This window comes from Elephas maximus, chromosome 9, assembly GCF_024166365.1.
Source record: "Elephas maximus indicus isolate mEleMax1 chromosome 9, mEleMax1 primary haplotype, whole genome shotgun sequence".
NCBI classification, from domain to species: domain Eukaryota; kingdom Metazoa; phylum Chordata; class Mammalia; order Proboscidea; family Elephantidae; genus Elephas; species Elephas maximus.
Window position 1 is genome coordinate 59,423,147 of NC_064827.1, and position 25,393 is coordinate 59,448,539.

At 42.7% G+C, this 25,393-nt stretch overlaps 1 protein-coding gene across 15 annotated transcripts in view; it reads left to right on the top strand.

Annotated features, from left to right (window-relative positions):
- Positions 1 to 25,393, top strand: part of PALM2AKAP2 (PALM2 and AKAP2 fusion) — a 578,232-nt gene that overhangs the window by 336,609 nt on the left and 216,230 nt on the right. For all 15 annotated transcript variants that reach the window (XM_049896024.1, XM_049896006.1, XM_049896008.1 and 12 more), the window contains 2 exons: positions 23,787 to 23,901; positions 25,223 to 25,244. In XM_049896024.1, the coding sequence (XP_049751981.1) occupies positions 23,787 to 23,901; positions 25,223 to 25,244 (137 nt within the window). The remainder of the gene's footprint in view (positions 1 to 23,786; positions 23,902 to 25,222; positions 25,245 to 25,393) is intronic.

Consider the following 25,393-nt stretch of genomic DNA (forward strand, 5'->3'; position numbering starts at 1 on the left):
TTAAAGACAAAAATCTCTATTTTATCTGTAAGATAGAAAAATGGCACAGACATGCCAGAGAGACTCCTGTGAACATGGCGAGGGAAACCGACAGTACAGGGTCGCAATGTGGCTGCCACACATTCAGGACATGAAGGACACTCACTGTTCGGTGCTGACTCAGCCTTTCACCTGTTAGGAAGGGGGAGCCTTAGTGTCCGTCCAGACTCCGTAATAATCCTTTAGACTGTTACTCCTGCTGCAGCCACGTGAGGGCAGTGATGGGGCTCGTTAGACTAAAGCTAGCTTTCCTTGTCAGTGCCCATACATTTGAGACAATTTCAGTCCTTGGAACATTTTAAATTAGGGCCTTTAGGTTCAAATCCGTGTCCTGACCAAACCTTTACCACAGACCATCAGAAGAAGTGGAAATGACTGGCTTTTTTTCCTTTCCCCAAGAACAGGGGTCGCCCGGTATCTCTGACAGCTAGTCTGCTGCAGGGAAATGGCTGAGAGGTGGGCAGGCAGGAAAATGAGCAAGAGCCTGGAGTCTGGCTAATGCCATGCAAGCCCTGGTCACTGAGCAACCTCAATCTACTGTATGTGTGTGTTTGGTTAAAATTTACATAGCAAGCTCGGTTCCCATCCAACAATTTTTACTCATCTTGTTCCATGACTTTGGTTACATTTTTCACAATGTGTCAACATTCTCATTATTTCCATTCTTTTGTTTTGTTTCCATTAATCTAGTTTCCCTGCCTCTCCTTAGCTTCTCATCTTTGTTTTTAGGGTAAATGTTGACCATTTGATCTCATGTGGTAGCACAGTATTCACGGGTGATATTGTTTGTTTTATAAGCCAGTCTCTTATTTTGATGAAAGATAACCACTGGGAGTGGCTTCAGTTCCAAGTTCAAAGGGTATCTTAAGGCGATAATCTCAGGGTTTTCTCTAGTATCTATCGGTCCAATAAGACTGGCCTTTTTTAGGAATTTGAGTTTTGTTCTGCATTTCTCCCATTCTAACTGGAACTTTCTATCGTGTCCTTGGTCAGAATAGTAGGCAGTGGTAGCTAGGCCCATCTAGTTCTTCTGGTCTCAGGCTAGAAGAGACTGAGGTTCTTATGGACCATTAGTCCTGTGGACTAATTTTTTTCCTTGGGTCTTTGGTTTCCTTCACTCTCCTTTGCTTCAGATGGGAAGAGACACATAGTCTTATCTTAGATGGCCACTCCTCAATCTACTGTTGATCATAGATTCACGATTTAATGTTGCTTAATTTTCAGCCCACCCTGTGGGGCTGCACTAGTACAAAAAGAGATGTTTTAGAAAGTTCTCAATACCATTATAGTATCGGTATATAATATCAGTAAATGGAACCCTTTTTACTTCCTACAATAGTCTTTGCCAAATATGACCTCATCATTTCTTGCCTAGACCACTCCTCGTTGGTCGTTAAACTTTCACTCTGTACTTCTTCCACACATCTAAATCCATTCTCTACATGGCTGCTGGCATGCCTTTTCTCAAGCATAGCTAATATTATCACTCCCATAAAACAAACAGATGAGAAACTTAAAAGGTTTCCTGTTGCCTTCAGGATCAATTTTAAACTCCGTAGTACAGCATTGAAGAGCCATCACATCCTGGGTCCCACCCTCTCCCATCACACTCTTTCCATCATGAGTACACTCAGAACAGTCCAGCTCTACAGTCGTGGTTCAGTGGTAGAACTCTCACCTTCCACGCAAGAGGAAGACCCTCAAGGTGGATTGACACAGTGGTTGTAATAGTGGGCTCAAGCATAACAACTGTTGTGAGGATGGGGCAGGACCGGGCAAACTTTGTTCTGTTTTACACAGGGTCACTATGAGTTGGAACTGACTCAATGGCACCTAACAACAACATGCAGGATAGCTAGGTTTGATTCCTGACCAATGAGTCTCATGCACAGCTACCACCCATCTGTCAATGGAGGCCTGTGTGTCGCTGTGATACTGTACAGGTTTTAGCAGAGCTTCCAGACTAAGACAGACCAGGAAGAAAGGCCTGGCAGTCTACTTCCAATAAAAACCTGGTGCAAGACCAGGCTACATTTCATTCAGTTGTGTGTGGGGTTGCCATGAGTTGGGAGCCAACTTTATGACAGCTAACAACAACGAGGTACTCGCACATTTCTGCCTCAGGGCCCCTTTGTCGGTGCTATCATCCTGGCTGGGAATGCCTTCTAAACATCTCTCTCTGTCTCGATGTTTTTTTTCATCCTTTAAGATCCTACTGAAATGTCCCAAAGCTCTGGAGCCCTGTCCTGCCCTACCCCTCCTAAGCAGTGTCAAACTCTTTTCTTTGTGTTCCTACAGTATTTTGGACTCCTACTTTGAACTCCACCAAGCACTATATTGTAATTATTTGTTTCCATACCTGCCTTCCATCAGATGATGAGTTTATCAAAAATAGACACTATCACTGTGCTGAGCTCGACACATGCTTTTTAAACAACAAATGAATGAACCTGAACATTTCAAGCTCTACAGCTCTACAGGCACTGTGGTTTCTGCTCTGGCCACCTGGACCAGGAACCTCTCCTGCTTTCATTCCAGGTGCTAGGTGCCTGATCTCTGAGCCTACTATGCCTTGGTCCAAAGCCACGATTGCACCTCCTTACAGGAGGAAAGGTCCAGAACCCTGAAAGGAATGGGCAGGGCTCAGTAGCTGTGCCTCTGAGAACATGACAGAGAACAATAGCAGGAAGTGTCCAAGTGGGAAACAATCTGCTGGGCGCAGCCCATGTGGAAGAGCTTCCTGATTGGCTTGATCTGTTCTGAGCAGGAACTCTTAGAATAACTTTGGAATTATCCCAGTGGGATGACAAATTTCTCCACTGAGGAGGAACTGTCACCTGGTAATGTCAAGCATGGAAAACATGGTTAGAAAAAAAAAATCTATGAGAAAAGTCCCTTTAGGAAGATCACTTTGGACTTACCAAGCCTCCCAGCCATTGCACAACTCCTCGTGCCAGCCTCTTTCTAGTCTCTCTGCCTCAGGCACAATTAAGCTGTCATGTGCATCTTTCAGATGAATAGCATTCACCCTGATGGCTCAAAGGCCAGACTTGGTTTTTGCTCTTTGATGGCCCGTCGGGCAGGTGATAGAAACCCATGCTGTAGGTGGGCTCAGGAGGGGATGTTCCCTTTCAGAACCACATTCCTGCAGTAGACATTAATTGAGAACTTATTGTCTGCAAAGCACTCTTCTAGGCACTGTGGAGCACATAGCAATAAATGAGATTTCATTTCTACTCTCACAGAGCAGTGGTTTTCAAACTGTGTTCTATTCCATAGAAAGGCCAACAGGAGGCAAGAGATGGAGTAGGAGGAACTCTCAGTCAGTTGCTGCGTCAGCCAGAACAGCTCCATGTGTTCAAAAGTTTGGAAAAGAAAGCTCGACACCAAAAAGAGGACACGCTGAAAACCATTGGAGTAGGAGAGGTGTCATTTGCTCTTAGGAAGGAAGCAGCACAGGGTAGCAGTCAACAGCCTAGGCTCCAGCAACAGGCAGACCTGGGTTTAATCCCAGCACTGCCGCTTACAGGTAATTGGTCACAAGTTACTTAACCTCTCCAGACCACAGGTTTTTCATCTGTCAAGTGTGGATTATACTAGCAGCTATTTTGCGGATCGTAAAAAAAAAAAAAAATGTTTTTTTTTTTAAAGACTTGGATAATAGTTATAAATCAGTTAGCTCTCTATCCGGCCCATGGTGTATGCTCAATAAATGTTAGCTATTTTTACCATTGCTACTGTTAGACGTTAAGTAATTGTTTTTTTCAATGAATGACTCATTAAGATACTAACTCAGCCATCTTGAAAACACCATCAGTCTCTTTAAAGTAACCTCCAGTATGGACGGCAGACAGAAACGTGTTTATTATCTCCCATTTGGAAGTTTATAAGAGCTGTGGCTGCGTGGATGTGTGTGCATGCATAGGCTAATAGGAGAATCTAACTCAGCAAGAAAGCCATCACAAAGTGCTGGGTTTAGACACAAACAATGAGTAAACAGGGATTTGGAAGGCAGCAATTCGCCACGTAAACAATTTTCATGATCTGGTATGAAAGCCCAGATGTTTCCTGCATGAAAGGGTGAGCTTGAAGAGAATCACAGGGTGAAATGAAGTAAATGCCAAGACTGTCCATCCATCTGGCCCAACTGCTGCTTATCTGTGTATCCTCCACCTGTGGTTTTATTTAAGTGAGCCCCAAGGAAATAAGAAAAGTATATTCCAGCCCCACCCCCAGGGTCAGATGAAAAGATATATTTGGGGTGTTTGGGGAAAGGGTGAAAACCTAGAATACACAGCAGTTGCCTTCTGTGTTATCCTGTGTCAGAGAAAGCAAACAAAACAAGTTTCTTTTTAATGAGTTGTTTTTCCTAAGCCCAGAGTTGCTGTTATTTTGAATTTGTTGTTTTAAGAATCATTTTTGACTGAAGGAATAGAGCCAAAGGGCCTGCCTTGAGACTATTTCTAGTTGAGAAAGAGTTTGTGCATTCATCAAAACTCCATTTACTCAACCAATATTAATTGAGCCCTTTCAGTAAGCCAGAGTACCTGCGTGGTACAAATGATTAACATGTTTGGCTGCTAACAAAAAGGTAGGAGGTTTGAGTCCACCCAGAGGCTCCTCAAACAAAAGACCTGGTGACCTACTTCAGAAAAAATGAGCTACTGAAAACCCTATGGAGCACAGTTCTACTCTTAACACATAGAGGGTCACCATGGGTTGGAATTGAATTGATGACAGATATCTGGTTTGGTATTCCAATGAGCCGTGTTTCTTGCTAGATGCTGAAAATTCAAAGAAAGTAAATATGTGATGGCTGTTTTCCTCAGGAGGTTTGCAAACTGGAGTTGGGGAGAAAACTCCAAATCCATAAACAGGTGATTAAAATCCACTGGGGGTAAATTTGGTGATAGAGATATGTTCATGAGAGCAAAGCAGAAGAGCACCTTCATGGAAGAGGTATCAGGCAAGACTTCCAGAAAGAGGTGATACCTGAGCAGAATCTTAAAGCATGAGTGGTAAGTACCCAGGGCAAGGGAAGACAGACTTCAAGGGCAATCAAGGCAGAGAGGGTGGTATGAGTAAAGGCATTGAGGCAAAAAAGACTGCACTGCATGCCAAGGACCTATGAGAAAATCATTGTTCCGGGAGGTAAAAGAGAGGCTGGGAGTGTGTCATAATAAGAAACTTATAGCAGAGAGTCTATAAACCATTGTGAAGTATACAGGCACACATACTAGACTTGAGGGTGATGAGCCTGGGCAGAAGCAGAGAGATCGGTTAGAAGATTGTTGCAAACAATTAGGAGAGAGAGGGAGAGAACCCTGTGCTAAGGCTGAAGAGGAGACATATATGAAAGAAATTTATGGGGCAAATTGGCAGGACTTAGTGGCTAATTAGATAAATGTGTATAGTGGTTACTAAAGAGGGGCAAGTGACAAGTCAGGATAAAATCCAGGTTCCCATCTTAAGTTGAGTGGATTGATGGTGGTGCTATCAATTGAGCTAAAGAATGCTGGAGAGAGGAACAGCTTAATGGAGAAGGACGAGTTTGATCTTGCATATGTTCGGTTTGAGGACCTGTAGGCCATCCAGGTGGAGACATTCAAAATGCAGTTGAATAAAAAAGCTGGAGTTCAGGAGAGAGGCTAAAGATATAGGTTATGTAGATATTTCCATGTGGATGGGAATTAAAACATAAGGCTGGCCTCCTTAGCCGTGAGACCAGAAGAATTGGATGGTGCCTGGCTACTATTACTGAACATTTTGATCAAAAATTCCATAGAAGAATTCTGATCAAAAGGGGGAAAATGTAGACCAGAATTTCAAATTCTTATGGGCTCTAGACTTTCTGTAGCCATGGATGGTGGATGAACCCTTGAAAGTATTGCCCTCAGGTATTCTTTAATCTTTAAACCAAAAATATCCCCTGAAGTCATGTTAAAACTGAACAATAGTTTAGCTTCACTACTAAAAAAGGTCTCCTTTGAACATTATGCTCTTTTAAGAACTACCTAAATGGGATCAAATTGACAACAGCAACTCAAAAGATTAGATCGGAACCTTAGGGGGCAGTGAGTTTATGCTAATGAGGGAGGAACAACTCAGAAAAGGAAGGTAAGAATGGTTGCACTACTTGAAGAATGTTATCAGTGTTGCTAAATTGTCCATGTAGAAACTGTTGAATTGATATAAATTTTGCTGTATATATTCTCCACAACAACAACAACAACAAAAAATGAGGCTGGACATGATTAGCCAGAGAGTAAATGCCAAGTGAGAAGAAGAATGGGCCGAATAAACATGTAATAAATAAGTAGGAGAATATGAGAACAGGGTGCTACAGCCTCTAAAAATGAGGAGGAGTGGTCAAAGTATTTTAAAAACTGAAGAAGTCAAATAGACTCACACTGAGGAACACTGGGTGGATTTGGCAGTTAGGAGGTCATGGACTTTAGCACACGCAGATACAACAAGTAGTGGGGGCAGAAGCAGAGTGGAGTAAGCTGAGGAGTGCCCAGAGGGTGAAGAAGTAGATGCAGCAAAAACAATTGCCCTTTGAGAAATCTGGAAGAAAGATTCAACAGTAACTAACTAGAAGTGGATGAAGGGTTGAGAGAAGCTCACCTGTTTTTAGCGTAGGAGAGAATTGATTCTTGTTTATGGACTAAAGGGAGGAAGGTATCTGGGAGGGAGGTTGAAGATACAGGGGAGAGGGCACAATGATGGAGTGCCAAGGTCTGCCAAGGTCATGAGCACTGGTGGAGGTGCTGACCTTTAACAGAAGGAGCTCTCTGAGTCAGAGATTGGAGGTAAAAAGGTGAGGTTGTATGGGACTTTTTCTCTTCCTAGAAAAAAAGATATTTCTTGGGAGGAAAGTGTTTAAGTTATTCAGAAAGGTATTGCTTTGAAAAGAGATTATCTCATTTTGATATAATCAAAGCTCTTTATTTCTGATGAAACAGACTCAAGCAAGAATCACACCCAAGAAATAAATGCTTGCCTCAAGCTTGGAAATGATTTCCCATAGCGGAAATCACTGCGCACAGCTCTGGTGGTTTGAGTCATGTGAATCCGGGATGAATAAAAATTACAAGAAGAGGAGAGAGAGCCTGATCTCTTGGGCTAAGGAAAACTTATGGAGAGAGAAATTTCATTTGTATGTGTTTGGGATTATGTCTGGTTGTACCAAAATCACTAATGAAAACTGCCAATACACCCCAGCAGCATGTTGTTAGGTTGGTGTTAAGTGCCGTCGAGTCAGGTCCGACTCGTAGTGACCCTGTGCACAACTGAACGAAACCCTGAATGGTCCCGCACCATCCTCACAACTGTTGTTATGCTTGAGCCCATTGTTGCAGCTACTGTGTAAGTTCACCTCATCGAGGGTCTTCCTCTTTTTCACTGACCCTCTACTTTACCAAACATAATGTTTACCAAACATCAATTCTTCAGCTTTCCTTATTCATTCTCCAGCTTTTGCATGCATAGGAGGCAATTGAAAACGCCATGCGAGTTCCACTGACAACTTGCAGTCAAGGAAGGTCCTATTCTTTCATAAGCAGAAGAGGAAATCCTCTGTTTAAATCCTAGTCCTTAGTCCTTAAAGTGACATCTTTGCTTTTTAATACTTTAAAGAGGTCTTTTGCAGCAGATTTGCCCAATACAACACGTCGTTTGATTTCTTGACTGCTGCTTCCATGGGTGTTATTGTGGATACAAGTAAAATGAAATCCTTGACAACTTCAGGCTTTTCCCCATTTATCCCGATGTTGCTTACTGGTCCAATTGTGAAGATTTTTGTTTTATGTTGAGGTGTGACCCATACTGAAGGCTATAGTCTTTGATCTCCATCAGTAAGTGCTTCAAGTCCTCTTTGCTTTCAGTAAGCATACCTGCATAATGCAGGTTGTTAATGAGTCTTCCTCCAATCCTGATGCTGCGTTCTCTTCATACGGTCCAACTTCTCAGATTATTTGCTCAGCATACAGAATTCATAAGTATGGTGAAAGGATACAGCACTGATGCACACCTTTCTTGACTTTGAACCGCGTAGCATCTCCTTGTTCTGTTCGAACGACCACCTCTTCATCTATGCACAGGTTCCTTATAAGCACAATTAAGTGTTCTGGAGTTCCCATTCTTCACAGTGTTATCCATAATTTGTTATATTCCACAGCTGTATACTTAGATAAAAATGTAAATCAATCCAATAATGATTTTTTTAATACACTTTATTTTTTAGAGCAGTTTTATGTTTACAGAAAAATTGCAAAGAAAGTACAGAGTTCCCATATGCCATTTCTCCCTATTTCAGTTTCTCCTACTAGTAACATCTTGAATTACTGTGGGACATTTGTTATAATTGATGAACGAATATTGATTTATTATTATTAAGTAGATCCAGAGTTAACATTAGGGCTCATTCTTTGTGCTGTACGGTCTGTGGGTGGATGCATAACGTTGTGTGTCCACATGATGTTCTTTGTTCTTACTAAATATCTACATTAGTATGTTTGGGGGGAAAAAAAATAAAACCAAGCCAAGATTTTTAAATTTATATTTAATTTCACCTTCTCCAAGTTATTTTCACTATAGAATCCTTTAAAAGTATATTCTTGCTTTGCTTTACTTTTCATTCACTTAACAAATATTTGTTGTGCATCTGTATGTACAAGGAAGTATATGAGATACAGTAATAAAATATAGTTCCGCCTCTCAAAAAGCTTAGGCTCAGGAGCGGGGTGGTAAGAGTAGGGTTGGGGAAGAATAAATACATTTTAAAACTCTAGTACAAGGCAAGGTATACCAAGTGCGTAAGAGGGTTAAAAATGCCAAGAGAATTTGGAAGGAGTGAACACAACAGGTTGGGGAACTCAAGGAAAGCATTAGGAAAGAGAATTTGATTTGGGCTTTGATCATTGGGCCTGTTTTCAGTGGATAGTGTTGAAGTGGGCATTCATTTCTGACATTTTCACGGAGCAGTATGGAATCCATTTTGACTGGAACACAGGGGAAGGTGTAGGGCTGGAAAGGGGCTGGGGCAGAGAGTGGAGGGTGTGAACTGCTAGGCTAAGAGGTTCAATTGGATTTTGGATGGAGTTTTTCAACAGAGAAAGGTTATGAGCTATACTTTAGGAATTCTTGAAAGGACCATTCTCTCCTGTGTCATATTTCTGTGTCAATGATGATATGGGAAAAAAAAAAAATTAAATGGGCTTAAATTTCCACTGACAACTTGCAGTCAAGGAGGGTCCTGTTTTTTCATAAGGAGAAGTGGAAATCCTCTATTTATTTAAGTGACATTAACATTTTTTTCACAGTAAAATAACCAACAATCTGCCGTGACTTCAGATATATTCATCTCAATAAAAGGAAGCTGTTTCCTTACAAATTGAGTCACAAATGAAAAATATTTGGGGAGTACCATAGAAACAAAGGCACTGTCTTCCTGAAATATGAAAAATGAACTTTATAGCATCTCTTTGTGTGAATGTAAACACCGTCCTTCCCAATGCTCTACCTAGAAAACAGAAACAGAGTGAGAAAAAGAAAACGAACCAGTTCAAGAGCTTTGTGATGTATAATGTTTGTTAAACTTCCTCTGGAAAGTCTAATATTCAGTTTGGAAGACCTCATTTAAACCAGGGAATTGGGTTGCTGTAGAACTGTGAGCCTGACTGTCCATATTGAGGATAAGGGCGTTTAAACTTTTTTCTTTTCTTACTTGCATTAAATATGTTATTATGTCTGTGTTCATATTCTGTTCCTATGACTGTGACTATGTTGAGGGAAAGAGTAAAAAAGCAAATTCTTTCTCGAAGCAAAATTCTAAAACCCTTCACCCCCAACCCCCGCAAAAAAAAAAAAAAAAAACCCACTGATTAGCAAACAAAATAAGGGGCCAGAAGGGAAGAGAGGTATAGTAACAGACAGGCCTAGGTAGCTAAGGTTGGGGGGGGGGGGGAGGGGGTGTTTAAGGGGGGAGGGGGTAGAAAAGGAAAGAAGTGGCCGTGGAAATTATTTGTGTTCTCTTCATGCCACAACCATGCTTAGCTGGGTGGTTCACAAAAATAACCAAAGTCTATAAAAGATTCAGCTGGTTAAACAGATGGGCTTGGGAGGTGGGTAAGTGTGTTTGTCTGCTTGACACTGACCATGAAGTATGACTCGTTTTGGTTTCTACTTTTCGGTTGTTTATTTGAGGTCATATAGACAGATGTGTTCGCTCTATGAACACACACTCTATAGCCTGTGCTTTGAGCCCCTGGGATCATTCTTGCTAAGGCACCATGGCACACCTGCTACTTGCAGTGCCATGGCAGTATGTGTTGATACCTGGTATGCTTAGTCTGGGTTCCACCTGCTGATTCCCACTCCCAATATTTGCCCCTCCATCCCCAGCACATCTGGCCATGCCCAGGATGTGTCTTAGCTCTGCTTACATGCTTTGTCCTGTCACCCTGTTGCCCCTCTTTTGGGTCCCCCGCTTCCACTAGGCATTGTCACTGATTCTCCTGAGTGCTGCTATGTCTGCTGGAAACTACTGCCTCAGCCAGCCAGGAAGAGATCAAGGAGGCCACACAGATGGCTGAGGGACTCATTTACACTGCCTGTGGTGTCCCCCACACAGCCTCTGAACAAAATAAGGGAAGAAGAGGAAGATTATGAGGCAACACTCATTATATCCCTTCTCCTAGTATAACTGTGCACTGAGCCAGCCCCATCAAAGCAAAGTATGGCCTGAAGCAGCTGCTTTCTTCAGAGAACCTCAGTGAACCGAGTATCACCCGTTGGGATTTAAAACCAGGGGAAGAAGGGATATTTTCTAAGTGGTCATCTATCACAAGTAGGGAGAAAAGTAGGACAGACTTCCTTATTTATTATTTCCCTACAGAGATGGCTTTTTCTGGGTTTTAGTCCTTTCTATCCTGCCATGAGCCCCATGTCATGTGTCCCTATAGCCTTGACCTTTTCCACGGGTGAGCCTTTCCCGGTGTTGCCCATAGAAGACCAAGTGCTCTCCAGGGGATGGTGTTCTTCTCATCCATTACATTAGTAAGTGCTAATGAATGTTTGCTGTTATCGTTGTTGCTTTTATATCTACGCCCTCAACAATTTGCTGGGGAATGTTTTCAAGCTACCCATTGCTTCTCAGTACCACTTCCACCACCATCACCCAAAAAGTTTGTTCTCTTTGTAGTGTAGCCACCCTTGCCTCTGATCTGATTCCAAAATTTCAGACTGGAAGCTGGCCTTCTCTTCAGATGCTCCAATAACTCTCCCAACCCATAGCATCACTGTACCTCTCCTCCGCTTTCATTGTTCCTTCCAGTCTTTAACCCTTCCCGCACTTCATAATCCATTGACTAATATCTGCTTTCTCTACCCAACTTGGGCTCCATGACCAGCCATTTCAGTATGGCTGCCTCTAGGATCCAAGGATCCATCATGCACTTGATCCTTATCTATGTCCATTATTCTACTCCCCAGACCCATCTGGGTTCTCCATCCTACTCCTGTACCATGACAGAACAGCTCTGGCAAACATCATGCAAGTGTCATGGCTAGTTGGTTAGAGAGGCCTGCTGTCTGACCCACGAATGCCCACAACTCCCTGGATCCATCTGTTGCTAACCTCAGCACATCCCCGAACACAGTCGTTCCAAACCTTCTCTCTTCTTAGGTCTCTAACCACCCATTTTCTCTGTCACTCCCAGCAGAAGACCTCCAGGTCTACTTTGTTGAGCTGAATTCCATGAGAAAAGTTCCCTAACCTTACTGCCTCCATGCCTCAACACACCTCTATTACTCTCCTGCGTCCATCTCAAAATTTCTATTTTGTTTCATTTAAAAAAAAACAAATCTTTCAGCCATTTTAAGGTCACTTTTTACTTATTCTCTTGATTTCAACCCTTTGCATCTGCTCCCAGACTTCTTTTCACCTAGAGTGGATATAGGCAATGAAAAAATTTCAGCCTACCCTCCCCTCTCCAACTTCTTACCCCTGGCCTCAGTAAAGGTGGTCTGGTGAAAAATCTTTTCATGAACTTTGTCCCTTCTGGAATTTCAGCCTCAGTCATTTGTATTTTTTTCCTCATACCCTCCCCCCAGTTCAGCACTGCAGTTGTCTCCTCACTTTATGCCCTTTCCAGTCTCTCTCTGCCCAGAGCCCCCTGTCTCACAGCCTGCAGTCATGCTCCATCATCACCCTCCCTAAAACAACGCCTTCTTCAATTCTTATAGCACTTTCTTGTGGCTCACTGATTTTGACTCAGAGTCCAGGTGAGTGGCTAATAGATAAACATTTAGATAAATAAACTAGTAAAATAAAATACAGTTTTCTAAAGGAAGCCATCATAAACCAAAAACTAGTTGTCATTGAGTCAATTCTGACTCACAGCGACCCTATAGCACAAATTAGAATTGCCCCATAGGGTTTCCAAGGCTATAATCTTTACAGAAGCAGATTGCCACATCTTTCTCCCTCGAAGCAGCTGGCAAGTTTGAACCAACGACCTTTACAGTTAGCTGAGCTGCTTAACCACTGTACTACCAGGGCTCCTTAGAAGCCAGCACAGGGTTGCCAAATTCATTTTGACAAGTAAAGGCACCAAATCCCAGTCAGAACAACAACAGGTACAATATTCTTTTGCCATCATGTCACAAAAGGAAAGAGAGTGCAAAAACAAATACATTTAGTATAGAAAAAACATATTTTTCCATGTTTCTCTCTTTGCTGAAACAGTAATTGGGATTTGCAAGTCTAGGCCAGCACATCTCAAACCTTAAAGTGTACACAAATTGCCTGGAGATCTTGTTAAATTGCCAAGTTTGATTTAGTAGGCATGGGAAGGGGGCCTGAGAGCCTGCGTCCCTAACTCTCAAGTGATGCTGATGCTGCTGCTGCTGGCCCATGACCACACTTTAAGTAGCAAGAGCCCAAGCCACATTAGCAACATCAATCAGAATTCTTTGATTGTACCTAACATAAAGTGACTCTGCTAACTTAGAGAGAGATCAATTGAATAGAAGGAGGCTAAGTATTCTTAGAATGGAAGGAAGGGCTGAATAATCAGGTCTCAGACCTGGGATCCAGGTAGCAGGAACTAATGAAGCAATCTCTTCGGGGTGCTGCTGTGTGGATGATTCATCTCTAATTATTGTCCATTCTTGAGTCACTCTTGCTGGACAAGAGTCCACTTCGCCTAGGCTGGTTATATCCTAGGGATATGGGACACTCTGACCAATGGTTTCACTATTGATCCATAAGGAATCCATAAAGAACTTCAGCAGAAGTGTTTCCCAATGGATGAGCTAAATGTTATTCCTCAAGGTGGTGGTGAGGGGTGGAGGGGAACACCATGGACAGGCAAAATTCACCACGCTCATTTCTGATCCACATATAATCTGGCTTTTGCTCCCAACATGTAAGCAAAATCCAATGTCATGGGTGAGCTCCATGTTGTCAGATTTGGTTTATAAGGTGATTAGCTCGCTGCCTTGTTAAAATGTTTAGATAGCCAAATATTGGCTTTTCCTAATGTAATTCAGCTGGCAAAGGCTCTGCCTGTGGGAGTCAGGCATACACAAACATCACAGTCACTGCACACCAAAGAAATGCTAAGCTATGCATGATTGTAACTGTGTAACGAGTAGAAACTTCCCTGCCGAGATTTTGGATGAGGCAGGGGTTTGGTGATGCTGAGCACAACTCCAGCCAATTCCTATTTATAAGGGTTGATTAGCAGTAATGAATTCCAAACCTTGGTTTTGCTCATTGTATTTCTATTGCTGCTGAGTCATTCATGAGGCCCTGGGCTGGGATTAGCTGTGGCCCAAAACCCTCAGCATACTTCTCAAGAGCATTTGTTCAAAATTCAGCAATATTTGGTGAGTGTCTTGCATGAATTAGCTCCACTTACATATATTTGCATTTCAGGCAGAAGGATGAAGTAAGGACTAAAGAAAGTTCTAGAAGCTACTCCACAACACTTTCACTTATGTCCCATTGTCCAGAACATGCTACATGCATGCATATGGCTACAAAGGATGCTAAGAAGTGCGGACGTTATTCTGTGTAGCCATATATCCAGCTAAATTTTAGGGGTAGTATCGCTATCGGTTTGTCATACTGTGGTGGCTTGTATGTTACTGTGATGCTGGAAGCAGGGCTTCGAACTGGTTCTTCCTAGTTCAGTCATGGCGGAAGAAGCGAAACTGGAACAGACCTGAATTTTTTAAATTTGGGTAAACGAGAATGATAACTGGAACTGGAAAAAATTACAGGTCTAAGCCTTGCTAGAAACCTGATTTCCCTCTTAGAAAACAAGGGCAGCATACGCATTGCGTAGCAACCAAATCTCTTGCCTGTCGGATTTTGTGCAGAGTCAGAAACAGTGGTGCCCTGCTCAAAGTTGGTGGCTGACCATGCTGTTTTGAATGTATGCCAGTCTCCACAGTCCCACCAGTAATCCAGTCTCACACATCAGGCCCCTGAAAGGGCCCACTACACCTCTTCCAAGTCTCCCATTCCAGGGCTTCAACCTGTAATTTTTCCTGTCCCAGTTATTGTTCCAGATCACTCAAATTGTAAAAATTCAAGTCTGTTCCACTTTTACTTCATTGGGCCATGACTGAAACTGGTTCAAACCAGTTCAAAGTCCTGGCTGAAAGCTATGCCACCAGCATTTCAAATACCAGCAGGGTCACCCATTGTAGACAGGTTTACGCAGAGCTTCCAGACTAAACTAAAACAGACTGGCAAAAAAAGGTCTGGTGATCTACTTCCAGAAAATAGCCAATGAAAATCTTTTGGAAAATAACAAAGTGTTGTCCAACACACTTGCTTTGGACATCTCATCAGAAAAGATCGATCACTGGAGGAGGACATCATGTTTGGTTAGAGGGCCAGCAAGGGGGAGCAAGACCCTCAGTGAAATGGATTGGCAAGATACCTCAATGATGGACTCAAACATGCCAGCAATTACAAGGATAACATTGGACTGGGCAACGTTTCATTCTGTTGTACATATGGTTGACATGAGTCAGAGTCAACTCAATGGCAGCTACCTATCTATTGCTATGAAAGTAGAGGAGGACAGAAATTGGTGACCAACTAAACAGTCTCCTTTACATTTTTACTACATACAGCTTTCCTCTCCTCTGAGCAGCAAACATTCGTCCTCAGGTTCTTGCTTTGGCAGATTGGCTGAGGGGCCAGGTAACCCACTTGACTGCTCAACTGTGAAATTGCAATTCAAGAGGAAGAGACAGGCCTGAATTAAGCATCTTTGGCCTGTCTGTCAGCATCTCCTTTTATTCTGGGGGTATTTGTTGACACTGAAACTCATGCCAATTGAGCAGCAGTATTTGGCCTGTTCCCAGTTTATGTGTGTAACCCTACCCTCTGTCCCTTGATAGTTAGAAAAGTTGTAAAGGCTCAGTCCTTCATCAGGAATATGCTGGTATTACTCAGAGCTTGTTCAGAAATACTTAGGGTCCAGAGGATCTTGTGAACATTTCTTCGCTACTCCGCTTGCCTCAGCTTTTAGTTGGTGCTGAGTTCACTCCATGAGGGAGCCCACAAGTCCCCCTTCCCCTTGGGCTTTCCGTCTCTTTCCTTTTCTACTCTTCCCACCACCTTCAACCCCTCTACTGGGCCCCCTTTCATATCACTACCCTGGGTAATAAGTTCTGTTTGCCCTGGGTCTTCCCATTTCTCAGAGTGGGGCTCCTACAACTTATGGTGTTTGTTAAACTTGACCTCTATACTCCCAAGGGGTAGAACTCAGATAATTAGTGAAATATAGGGAAATAAACATTGCCTAAATCTGTGAGGGAGTGTTCTGATGACCAGTGATGTCCAAAGAGGGAAGGCGCTGCCTTGGGAGGTGGAGGACTCTCAACGTGTGGAAAATTTCAAGCAGAGGTAGGATAGCTGTCAGGTACAGTTCAGGGGCTTCATGTTTCTGAAAAGCAAGTAGGTTAAATGGCTTCCACTCCACCTTCTATGCTTCTGTAAGCATGTGGGTCCTTGAAGGAATGAGGGGACAGTCTTAGGCAGGTAGTTGAGAGTAGTGGCAAAGAGTACTGGTTCTTCAGCCAGACCGCCAGCATCTTAATCCTGACTCCACATTAGTGCACTGACCCTAGTTAAGTCAGTGACCTTTCTGTGCCTCAGTTCCTTTATCTGTAAAATGAAAGTTTCTCTGCCTCGGGATCACAATAGAGGGTCCTGGACAGAGTGGGAGAAAAATGTAGAACAGAATTCAAATTGACAAAAAAAGATCAGACTCATTGATCTGACAGAGACTAAAGGAACCCCCGAGACTATGGCCCCGGACACCCTGCTAACTCAGAATGGAGGCCACTCCCAAAGTCCATCTTTCAAGCCTACAAAACAAACAATAACACAAATCAAGTATACAAGACCACATGGGCAACACCTGCCCAAAAGCAAAGACAGAAAGCAGGAAGGGACAGGAAAATTGTACAAATGGACATGGGGAACCCCGGGTAGAAAGGGAAGGGGGGAGCATACTGACACATTGTGGGGACTGCAACCAAGGTCACAAAACAATTTGTGTATAAATTTTTGAACGAGAAACTAATTTTCACTATAAACTTTCACCTAAAGTACAATGAAATTAAAAAAAAAAATTTTCCTACCTCATAGGCTATTGTGAAGATTACAATAATGTATGTAAAACACTTAGAACAATGCCTAGTACATAGTAAGCACTCAATAATTCTAAAGTGTTACTATTATTGTTATATAAATAACAATATATATAATTTTTAAAATATTAGAATTGTTAGTATACTATTATATAGTATTATGTAATTATTTTATCATCATTTAGGAAGAAAGAAAAATGAAGCACACCTGAGTTTGTAGGCAAAGCAATCTCTAAGCAGTAAGACTATGGGAAACCAAGCTTGAGCTAGTCTGTGCTCTTTGGGACTCAACTGACAAATGCCCAGGCAAAAGAAAAATGTTTTGGCTCCTATAAGAAGAGCAAAAGTGTAGCAGAGGATCATGGGAAGCCAGAGCTAGACAATCAGTGGCACAGTGTCCCTCTCAGTCAGCTTCTCGAGTCTGCTCCTCTTGTTTTCTCTTACTACAGATGTAGGTTCTCAGCAGGTGCTTGAAGGACAGGTAGAATTGGGCCAGGCAAGGCACAGCAGTAAGCAAAGCACAAAGTAAGCTAATGGGGGTTGGGGCAGCAGAATATTCAGGGCATCTCTGAGGAACCGTGCTGAGCCATATCAACTGGAAGGCACAGCATGCCAGGACTGAAAAGGCCATGCAAGTCCTCGTGCCCAGGGTGAAAGTAGGGAAATATGATATTCTGGGCCTTGGCCCATGATATCTCCTTTGCCTGGCACATTTTCTTCTCTTTTCCACCTGCCGAATCCATCCTTCAAAGCCCAGTTAACATATCCCACTTAGTCAAGCTTTTTTTAATCACCTTGTATCAGTTGGGAATGGCACTCAGCTGCGATTAGCAGCAATCCCACAGCAGTTGCTTAAACTCATAACGAGAAATCTGGAACAGGACAATCCAGGGTGGCTACACTGGCTCCATGATTCCATCTAGGCTCCGGGCACTTTCTCTCTTTCTGTACACTCAGCCATTCTTAGCAGAGGACACAAGATGATGGCTCCACCTCTAGCATCTTTGCCCCTTATGGTAGGCAGAATGATGCACCTCAAAGGTGTCCACATCCTAATGCCTGGAATCTGTGAATATGTTAAATTACATGGCAAAGGGGAATTAAGGTTCCAGGTGTAATTAAGATTGCTAATCAGATGACCTTAACATAGGCAGATTATCCTTGACTATCCAGGTGGGCCCAATACAATCACAAGGTCACTTAAAAGTGGAAGAGGGAGGCAGAAGAGGAGACTCAGAGGGAAGCATAACTATAGAATAATGGTCAGAGACATGCAATGTTGCTAGCTTTGAAGATGGAAGAAGGGGGCCATGAGTCAAGGGATATAGGTGGCCACTAGGAGCTGGAAGAGGCAAGAAACAGATTGTCTCCTGGAGCTTCCAGAAAGGAACACAGCTTAATAGCTACAAAACTGTAAGATAATAAATTTGTGTTGCTTTAAGCCATTAAATTTGTGGTTTGTTACAGCAGCAATAGGAAACTAATACATCCTTCTAGCACGAGGTCCCCGTAGGCAGGAAAAAAGGAAAGGGCAAAGGACACATGAGTTAACTTGAGTCAACCCTCCTCTCCCATTTAAGGAGCTTTCCCAGAAGCCCGACCCAACAATTTTTACTTACATCTCATTGGCCAGAGCTGTCCCATGGCCCCTTTTACCTGCAAAGGAAACTGGGATATCCACTTTTACAGCTGGGCTCACTGCCACCCCCAACAAAATAAGGGTTCTGTTAGAGTAGAAGAAAGGGAGAGTGGTTATTAGACAGACAGCTTGGAGTCCCTGCCAGATACTCCCAGGGAGAACTGGCTCTTCTACAACACATCATTCTTTCTGCTCTTTCTTTATTGCTTTTGTGGGTTGTATTGTAATTTATGTGTTTACATGGCTATTTTCATTACTTGACCAGGAACTTCCACAACCAGACACCGTGTCTGATTTACCTCTTTGTCCCTGGTGCGCCGCAGAATGCCTGGTACAGAGAAGATGTTGCATAAAGTTAGATGGATGAATAAATGTATTTTGAAGTAAGTGAACGATCAATGTGCCTCGTAGAGCCATAAGTCCTTTGTAATTTTCCTGTGAGGATGGTCTGTTGAGGTAAGGTAGATTTTATAAGACCATTTGGCCATGATTACAACCTCAGGTCCAGTAAATGAAGCCTGCACAGCTGCAGTGTGTCACTTTTCCTTCCAGCTGATTACAGTTTGCCTTTTGCTCACATGAAACTGAGCAAGCCGGTCAGAGGCTGTTATGCACACCTGTCACAGACTAAAGAGCCTCGATTAACCTTGTGTATAAATTACACTTCCTGCCCGTTCTTTATTTTTAGCACTGCAATATCTACTTGGCTTGTCCAGAGAAGACTGCATTAGGTTTCAGTCATGAATCTGCAAAACAGTGGCATTTCTAGCCTGGTTGGAAGATTGAGGTTAACCCCATGACAGACTGTTTCTTGGGAAGCTCTTCAGCCCCAGAGCTTGGGTTTTCTACAGAAAGAGGACAGACTGAGCCGCCCATCGCTCTCCGAACCTGGCCCAAGGCCACCTGTGAATTTGTAGGACAATCTGTTACTTTTATATATGGCTTGCTTCAAACCAAAAAAAAAAAACAAACTCATTGCCGTTGATTCCGACTCATAGCGACCCTATAGGACAAAGTAGAACTGCCCCGTAGGGTTCTAAGGAGCGCCTGGTGGATTCATACTGCCAACCTTTTGGTTAGCAACTGTGGCCCTTAGCCACTACACCACCAGGGTTTCCATATGACTTGCTTCGACTTACATAAACTGTTGATCTCTCTAATTCATTCATTCCCTTTGGGGTGAAACTCAGTTGTTATCTCAAAGGTTTAGTTTCATTGTTTTTTTCCTTCTCATTCCTTCTCCATTACTCAGTATCATGACCCAAATCTTTAGCACCTGAACTAGATAGCGCTCACACTGAAACCCATAGGGCCAGGGATAGGTTGAGGAGACTCAGTGGGGTCAGCCAGTCAGCATCAGGTCACTGAGAATTCTTAACCAGTCGGGGCTGCTTTCCCAGCAGAAATGAGTTAGAGTTAGCCATTTCTAAGATGATCTTGTTTATTTTAGCCTCCCTGTAGTGTCTAGCTCAGAGTCAAGCCAAGCAAACTCAAGAAAAATCCATTTGCTTGGCTTTAAATATACATTAGAGTATTTAACCCTTTCATTGACAAATGAGAAGCTGGCACCCTTCTTGTGCCACAGCCAGTGAGATGTTGCCTCCTGGGCACTAGGCCTCTGAAGCTTTCTTTTTTTGACTGTTTTTATCCTGATGGTATAATGTGATTTTTTTTCAAAGTGAGGAAAATATTAAAAATTATAAAGAATGAAATTGGAATCGATCCATAATCCCATTACCCAGAGACAGCTACGACTGATATTTTCTATTTTCTCAGTCTCGGTCCTCATAAAGTGGTGCCCTGTATCTTTCCAGTTTTCTCTCCGTATTGGGAGTAGTGGAGAGAGGGTAGCTTATGTTTTTTCCTAATATTTTAGCATAAAGTCTTTTTGGGACACACGCATACATCCTGTATCAGTTAGCTACTACCACAACAATACTATATCACAAACCAGGGTAGTTTGAGGGTGAAACTCAGTGACTTAAAACAACGATTTTTTATTCTCATTAACACTTCAGTGAGTAGGCTGGGTTTGCTGATCTAGGCTGGGCTAAGCTGAGTGGCTCTAATTTAAGGTGCACGTCCAGCTGGGCATGGCATCAACTGTGGACTGGGCTCAGGTCTGCTCCATGTGTGTTCATTTTGTGACCCAGGCTGTAAGGACAGCAGTTGCCCCGAAGAAGCTCTTCTCTTGGCGATGGCAGAAGTACAAGAGAAACAAGCCCAACTGTACAAGCCCATTTCCAGCTTTGGTTTGTGTCATGTCTGCTAACATTTCATTGGCTAAAGCAAGTCACATGGCTGACTCAAAGTAAAGGAGCAGAGAAGTACAGTATATTCCACCTACAATGAGGCCAAAACAAATCACATGGCTAAGACCAACATCAGTTGGGCAGGGAAGTACACTCTCCCCATGGAGGCGAAGAGGGAAGAGAGTTTTTTGTTTTGTTTTGTTTTTTTAATAGTATAATCTACCACATGTCCTAATGTCTGCTGAGGTACTCACTCTATTCTTTGAGATTCAAGTTCAATCTGTTTAGAACCCACCTGGCTAATAGTATCATCTTCCTAATCTATCCAGGAAACCTCTAGTCTGGAGCTCTAACCCATTGAATTAGTTCAGTTTATGGATCATTTGGCCATTCTATATGTGTTGTCCCTTGCTGCATGCTCATATCCCTTTCCTTGTTTCCCCCCCAAAACAATTTACACAGGTGTGTGTAGAAGATTTTGCTGAGTATTTGGAACAATAAAGGAGTTTTATATCTCCACCTTGCTTGGCCCCCCCTTTCCTTCTCAAGACTGTGTTTGCATCTTAACCTACACAAAGCCTCTAAGTCAAAGTTTGCTGAAGAATTCCCCCGGTCTTAGAAATCCTGAAGGTCTTACCTTGGTTGAGCCACATCTTTGTGCAACTTTTGGTTTTGTTTGTTTTCATTCATTCAACATACATAGGTATTGAGCGCTTGTGCCTTCCCCATGATAAATATGTAATCTCGTAGGGGAAATGAATAATTTATGTATACACTAACACAGGGTTTAGAGTTACTGAACCTCAGCACTATATCTGGAGCCAGATAACTCTGTTGTGGGGGACTTTTCTGTGCAATTGTAGAATGTTTAGCAGCATTCCATCTTCTAGCCCCAACTCTACCAGTTATGACAACCAAAGGTGTCTCCAGACATTGCCAAATATCCCCTGGCTGACAACATCGCCTGGGTTGAGGACCACTTGCCTAACACATAGTAGACTTGATAAGACTTCTGATGAACCAAAATAATGTGCTAAGAAATGTTCACAGGAGGGAAGTCACCAGTGACCTTGACCAGGGTGGTCTGAGTAAAGTAGTAGGGGCAAAAGCCCAATTAGAGTAAGTTTAAGGAAAAAACGGGAGGAAGGAATTGAAGAAAGCAATTATACACAACTCTTATAAGAAGTGTTATTGTAAAGGAAGACCAGAGTATTAGGGTAGTAGATAGAAGGCAAAGTGAAGTCAGGAGAGAAGTTTTTTTTGTTTGTTTGTTTGTTTGTTTTAAACATGGGAAATAATACCATGTTTGTATGCTGATGGGAATGATCCGGTAGAGAATGGAAAATTGATGCAGGAGAGTAGGTTAGAGAAGGGAGGAAATCTAGTGCAAATGTGGTGGGGTGGCCTGAAGTAGGAGCAGGGACAGATCGACTCTAAGAATAAGAGGGCAGACAGAGTGTATGATCCAGGTGCTGGTAGGCGGTTGCAGGTAGAGGTGTGGTTTTGGGGCTGCCTTTTCCCATTTGATCAACAGTAGGTTCTGTTCCCCATATTAAGAATGTCCTCAGTGTGACTGACTTTCTCACTGATATTACATGTTGATATTTTTCTTTTTCTGATAAACATATCTGGATCTGTGTTCATTTGGAGGAGGGGCATTTAGAAGTAGGGGTTATCTTCATAACCTAAAGTAATTGCTGCAAAGTCTCATCTATTCAGAAGACATCTTTCTGAAGGAAGTAGAAGACCTCTGAAGGGCCATAAATGAAAACCACGTTCTTTGTCACTGAGTCAGTTTTGACTCATAATGACCCTATATCCCAAATCCATGCCTATATCTTGCTGGTCCTTACCCCTCTGAAGATCTCTCTCTGAATTCTTTATTTCAGGTCTAATTCTAGCAGACTTGGTTATCCAGTTCCCAGCAGTAGCTTAGGAGTAGGCAGAGGAGGGGAGGGGAGGGGGAGGACTAGAATAGGCAGGCACAGACTCTGCAGCAAAGCTTCTAGCGTGATGGGGGGAAGGCGGGGAGCCAAAAGCAAAAATGAATGAGTGAATGAGCAAATACATTTAGTCCAAATAATTCAAGAGGCCCAGCAGCCTAGAATCCTTTGGGCAGGGGTACACCCCTCCTTAATCTATGAAGGCATCTCTACGTAGTAGCGCTACCCTGGTGTGCCAATATATGGAGTGTTAACGAGGTGGGGAATATGTGAAATACCATAGAACTCGCTTAGAGTTTAGCACAATGGTTAGGAACAGGGTCTAGAGCCAGACTTCCTGGCTTAAATCCTGGCTTCAATGCTCTGCAGCATTAAACTAGTTAATTAGTCTTGCCAAGTCTTAATAATCTCATCTATAAAATGGGGATTCTCTACCTCAGAGGGTTGTTGTGAAGGTTAAATGAGATAAATAAATGCAAATTCTTAGCTCAGTTTCTACCACAGAATTAGTGCTCAATAAAAGTTACTGATTATTATTATCATTTCACTGAAAGACTACTGTTGCTGAGAATTCCCCCAAGTCATAGTTGTTGCTGCTATTCAGGAATATTCCCAGGGTCTCCTGAAAACACTGAAATTTCCCTCCCTTTCAGAAAATATATAGGATGGCTGTGAAAACTGGGTAAAATTCCAGAGGAGTAAGAGTAGGGGCGGTTACATTAGTTTTCTCCATTTCGTCTTCTTTTGGGCAGTGGAGGCCAAGCCACTGGGGAAGATGGCAGCAGGCTCCCATGACACCAAGACTCCTTTTGAGCAAGACTGGCCCGTCACCCTTTGGCCAACCTAATAGAAGAGCAGTTATTCTGAGTTAGCTAGGAGAATGTGGAGCTGTTTTCCTTCAGATATTATGTCCTATGCTATGTAAAATTTATCTTTCCCCAAAGAAGTGTGTGTTAATAGGTTTGGAGGGGAAACACCAAAGCAGATTGCAAAGTGCTGCCTGTGAACTAGTAGAAGTAGCTCTGGATTGTTTTCCTTCAGCCAGTGTCAGCTCCATGACAGAACTGAAAATACAGGATGCTTTGTAATATAAAATCTTGGCCTGGTACCTCAGCATAATGTAAAACAGAGACTGCCAGGAAGGCCCAGGTCACCCAACAGGAGGGAGCTGCTCTCTTGCCCATGGATGGCAGGACAATAAAATAACCTGTCCTCTGTTTGTGTGTCTTCCAGGCTGGAACAGGAAATACAAGCACTAGAAAGTGAAGAGTCCCAGATATCTGCCAAAGAGCAAATCATCCTAGAGAAACTAAAGGAGACAGAAAAATCCTTCAAGGACTTTCAGAAGGTGAAGAAAACAAATGTGATTTCTCTAAATTATATTCAAAACCAAAAACCAAACTCGGTGCCATTGAGTCGATTCTGACTCATAGCGACTCTATAGGACAGACTACCCCATAGAGTTTCCAAGGAGCGCCTGGCGGATTCGAACTGCTGACCTTTTGGTTAGCAGCTGTAGCACTTAACCACTATGCCACCAGGGTTTCCAAATTATATCCAAAAAAAAAAAAAAGGGGGGGGGGGAGTAAATCCTAGCAAAATGGGACCAGTGGGTGAAAAGGCAAGTTAGTATTGATGAGAAGTCTGAGCCACAAACTCTGTTAAATGAAGGACAGATGTGTGATGGACTACCTGGATGCTGGGAAGCATAGAGAAGAACCATTAAATTAACCCCATCTACCTAATGTTCATGGGGTTCCTGGGTGGTGCAAATGGTTAACATGCTCAGCTGCTAACTGAAAAGTTGGTGGTTTGAGTCCACAAAGAGGCACCTTGGAAGAAAAGCCTGGCGATATACTTCCTTAAAATCAGACATTGAAAACCCTATGGAGCAGAGTTCTACTCTGACACACATGGGGTCACCATGAATCAGAGTCAACTCAGCAGCAACTGGTACTGGTTATCTACCATCCCAACCGCTCATATGCCTAATACCTGAAAAGTCTGCTCACACTGGACTCAAGAATTCTAAAACCAATTCTCGTTCAGCAGATTAAACGTGCTCCCCTGACTTTAATTGTACTTTATTTTTTGAGTCTTTCTTTTATAAACAGAGCAAAGACAAAATCATATCAAATGGACATGAATTCCAAATACAAATAGTATAAATACATGAAATTTTACTGTGTACAAAAACAGATGGTGCCATTTAGGAAAAAGTAGAGAAGGCATAAACCCAATAAAAACCAAAACCAAATCCGTTGCTGTCGAACCGTGAATTGTGGAATTTCAATATCTCAGTACCTTCCTTCCATCTCGTAACCCCCATTTCCGTAGGTGTCTATCAATGACAGGAAAGCAATATAATCAAATACATTAATTTTAAGATTTTTTTTTTTTTTCTAATGTCACTTCTCCAATACAACAAAGGGCATGGCTGGGTAAACTAAATAGATCTCTACTGAGAGAACTTCCGTGCAAGGTGGGGATGGTAAACTCTTCCCTTAAATTTTGGGATCCAAGTCAAATGTCCCAGAACAGAAAAGAGTACTGCATTGCCCATCACACTGGGCCTGGGCCTGGGCCTGGGGGAAAAGATGGGGATAAATGAAAGAGGGGTTATGTGTCCACATGTGTAGTAACTCTCAGCCCTGCTTTTGTTTCCACAGAGCTTCTCCGATACGGATGGAGGTAAGTGGTCTCTGCCCTGTCTGTAGATGAATGTTTTTATCCCGGTCAGCTTAGTTGGGAAGGAACACTGGTGCTGCCCGTGGGTGTCATTAACACAGGCTCACTGAAGACATGACGTGTTGGTTTGTAAGGACATCAGAAGGAAGGGC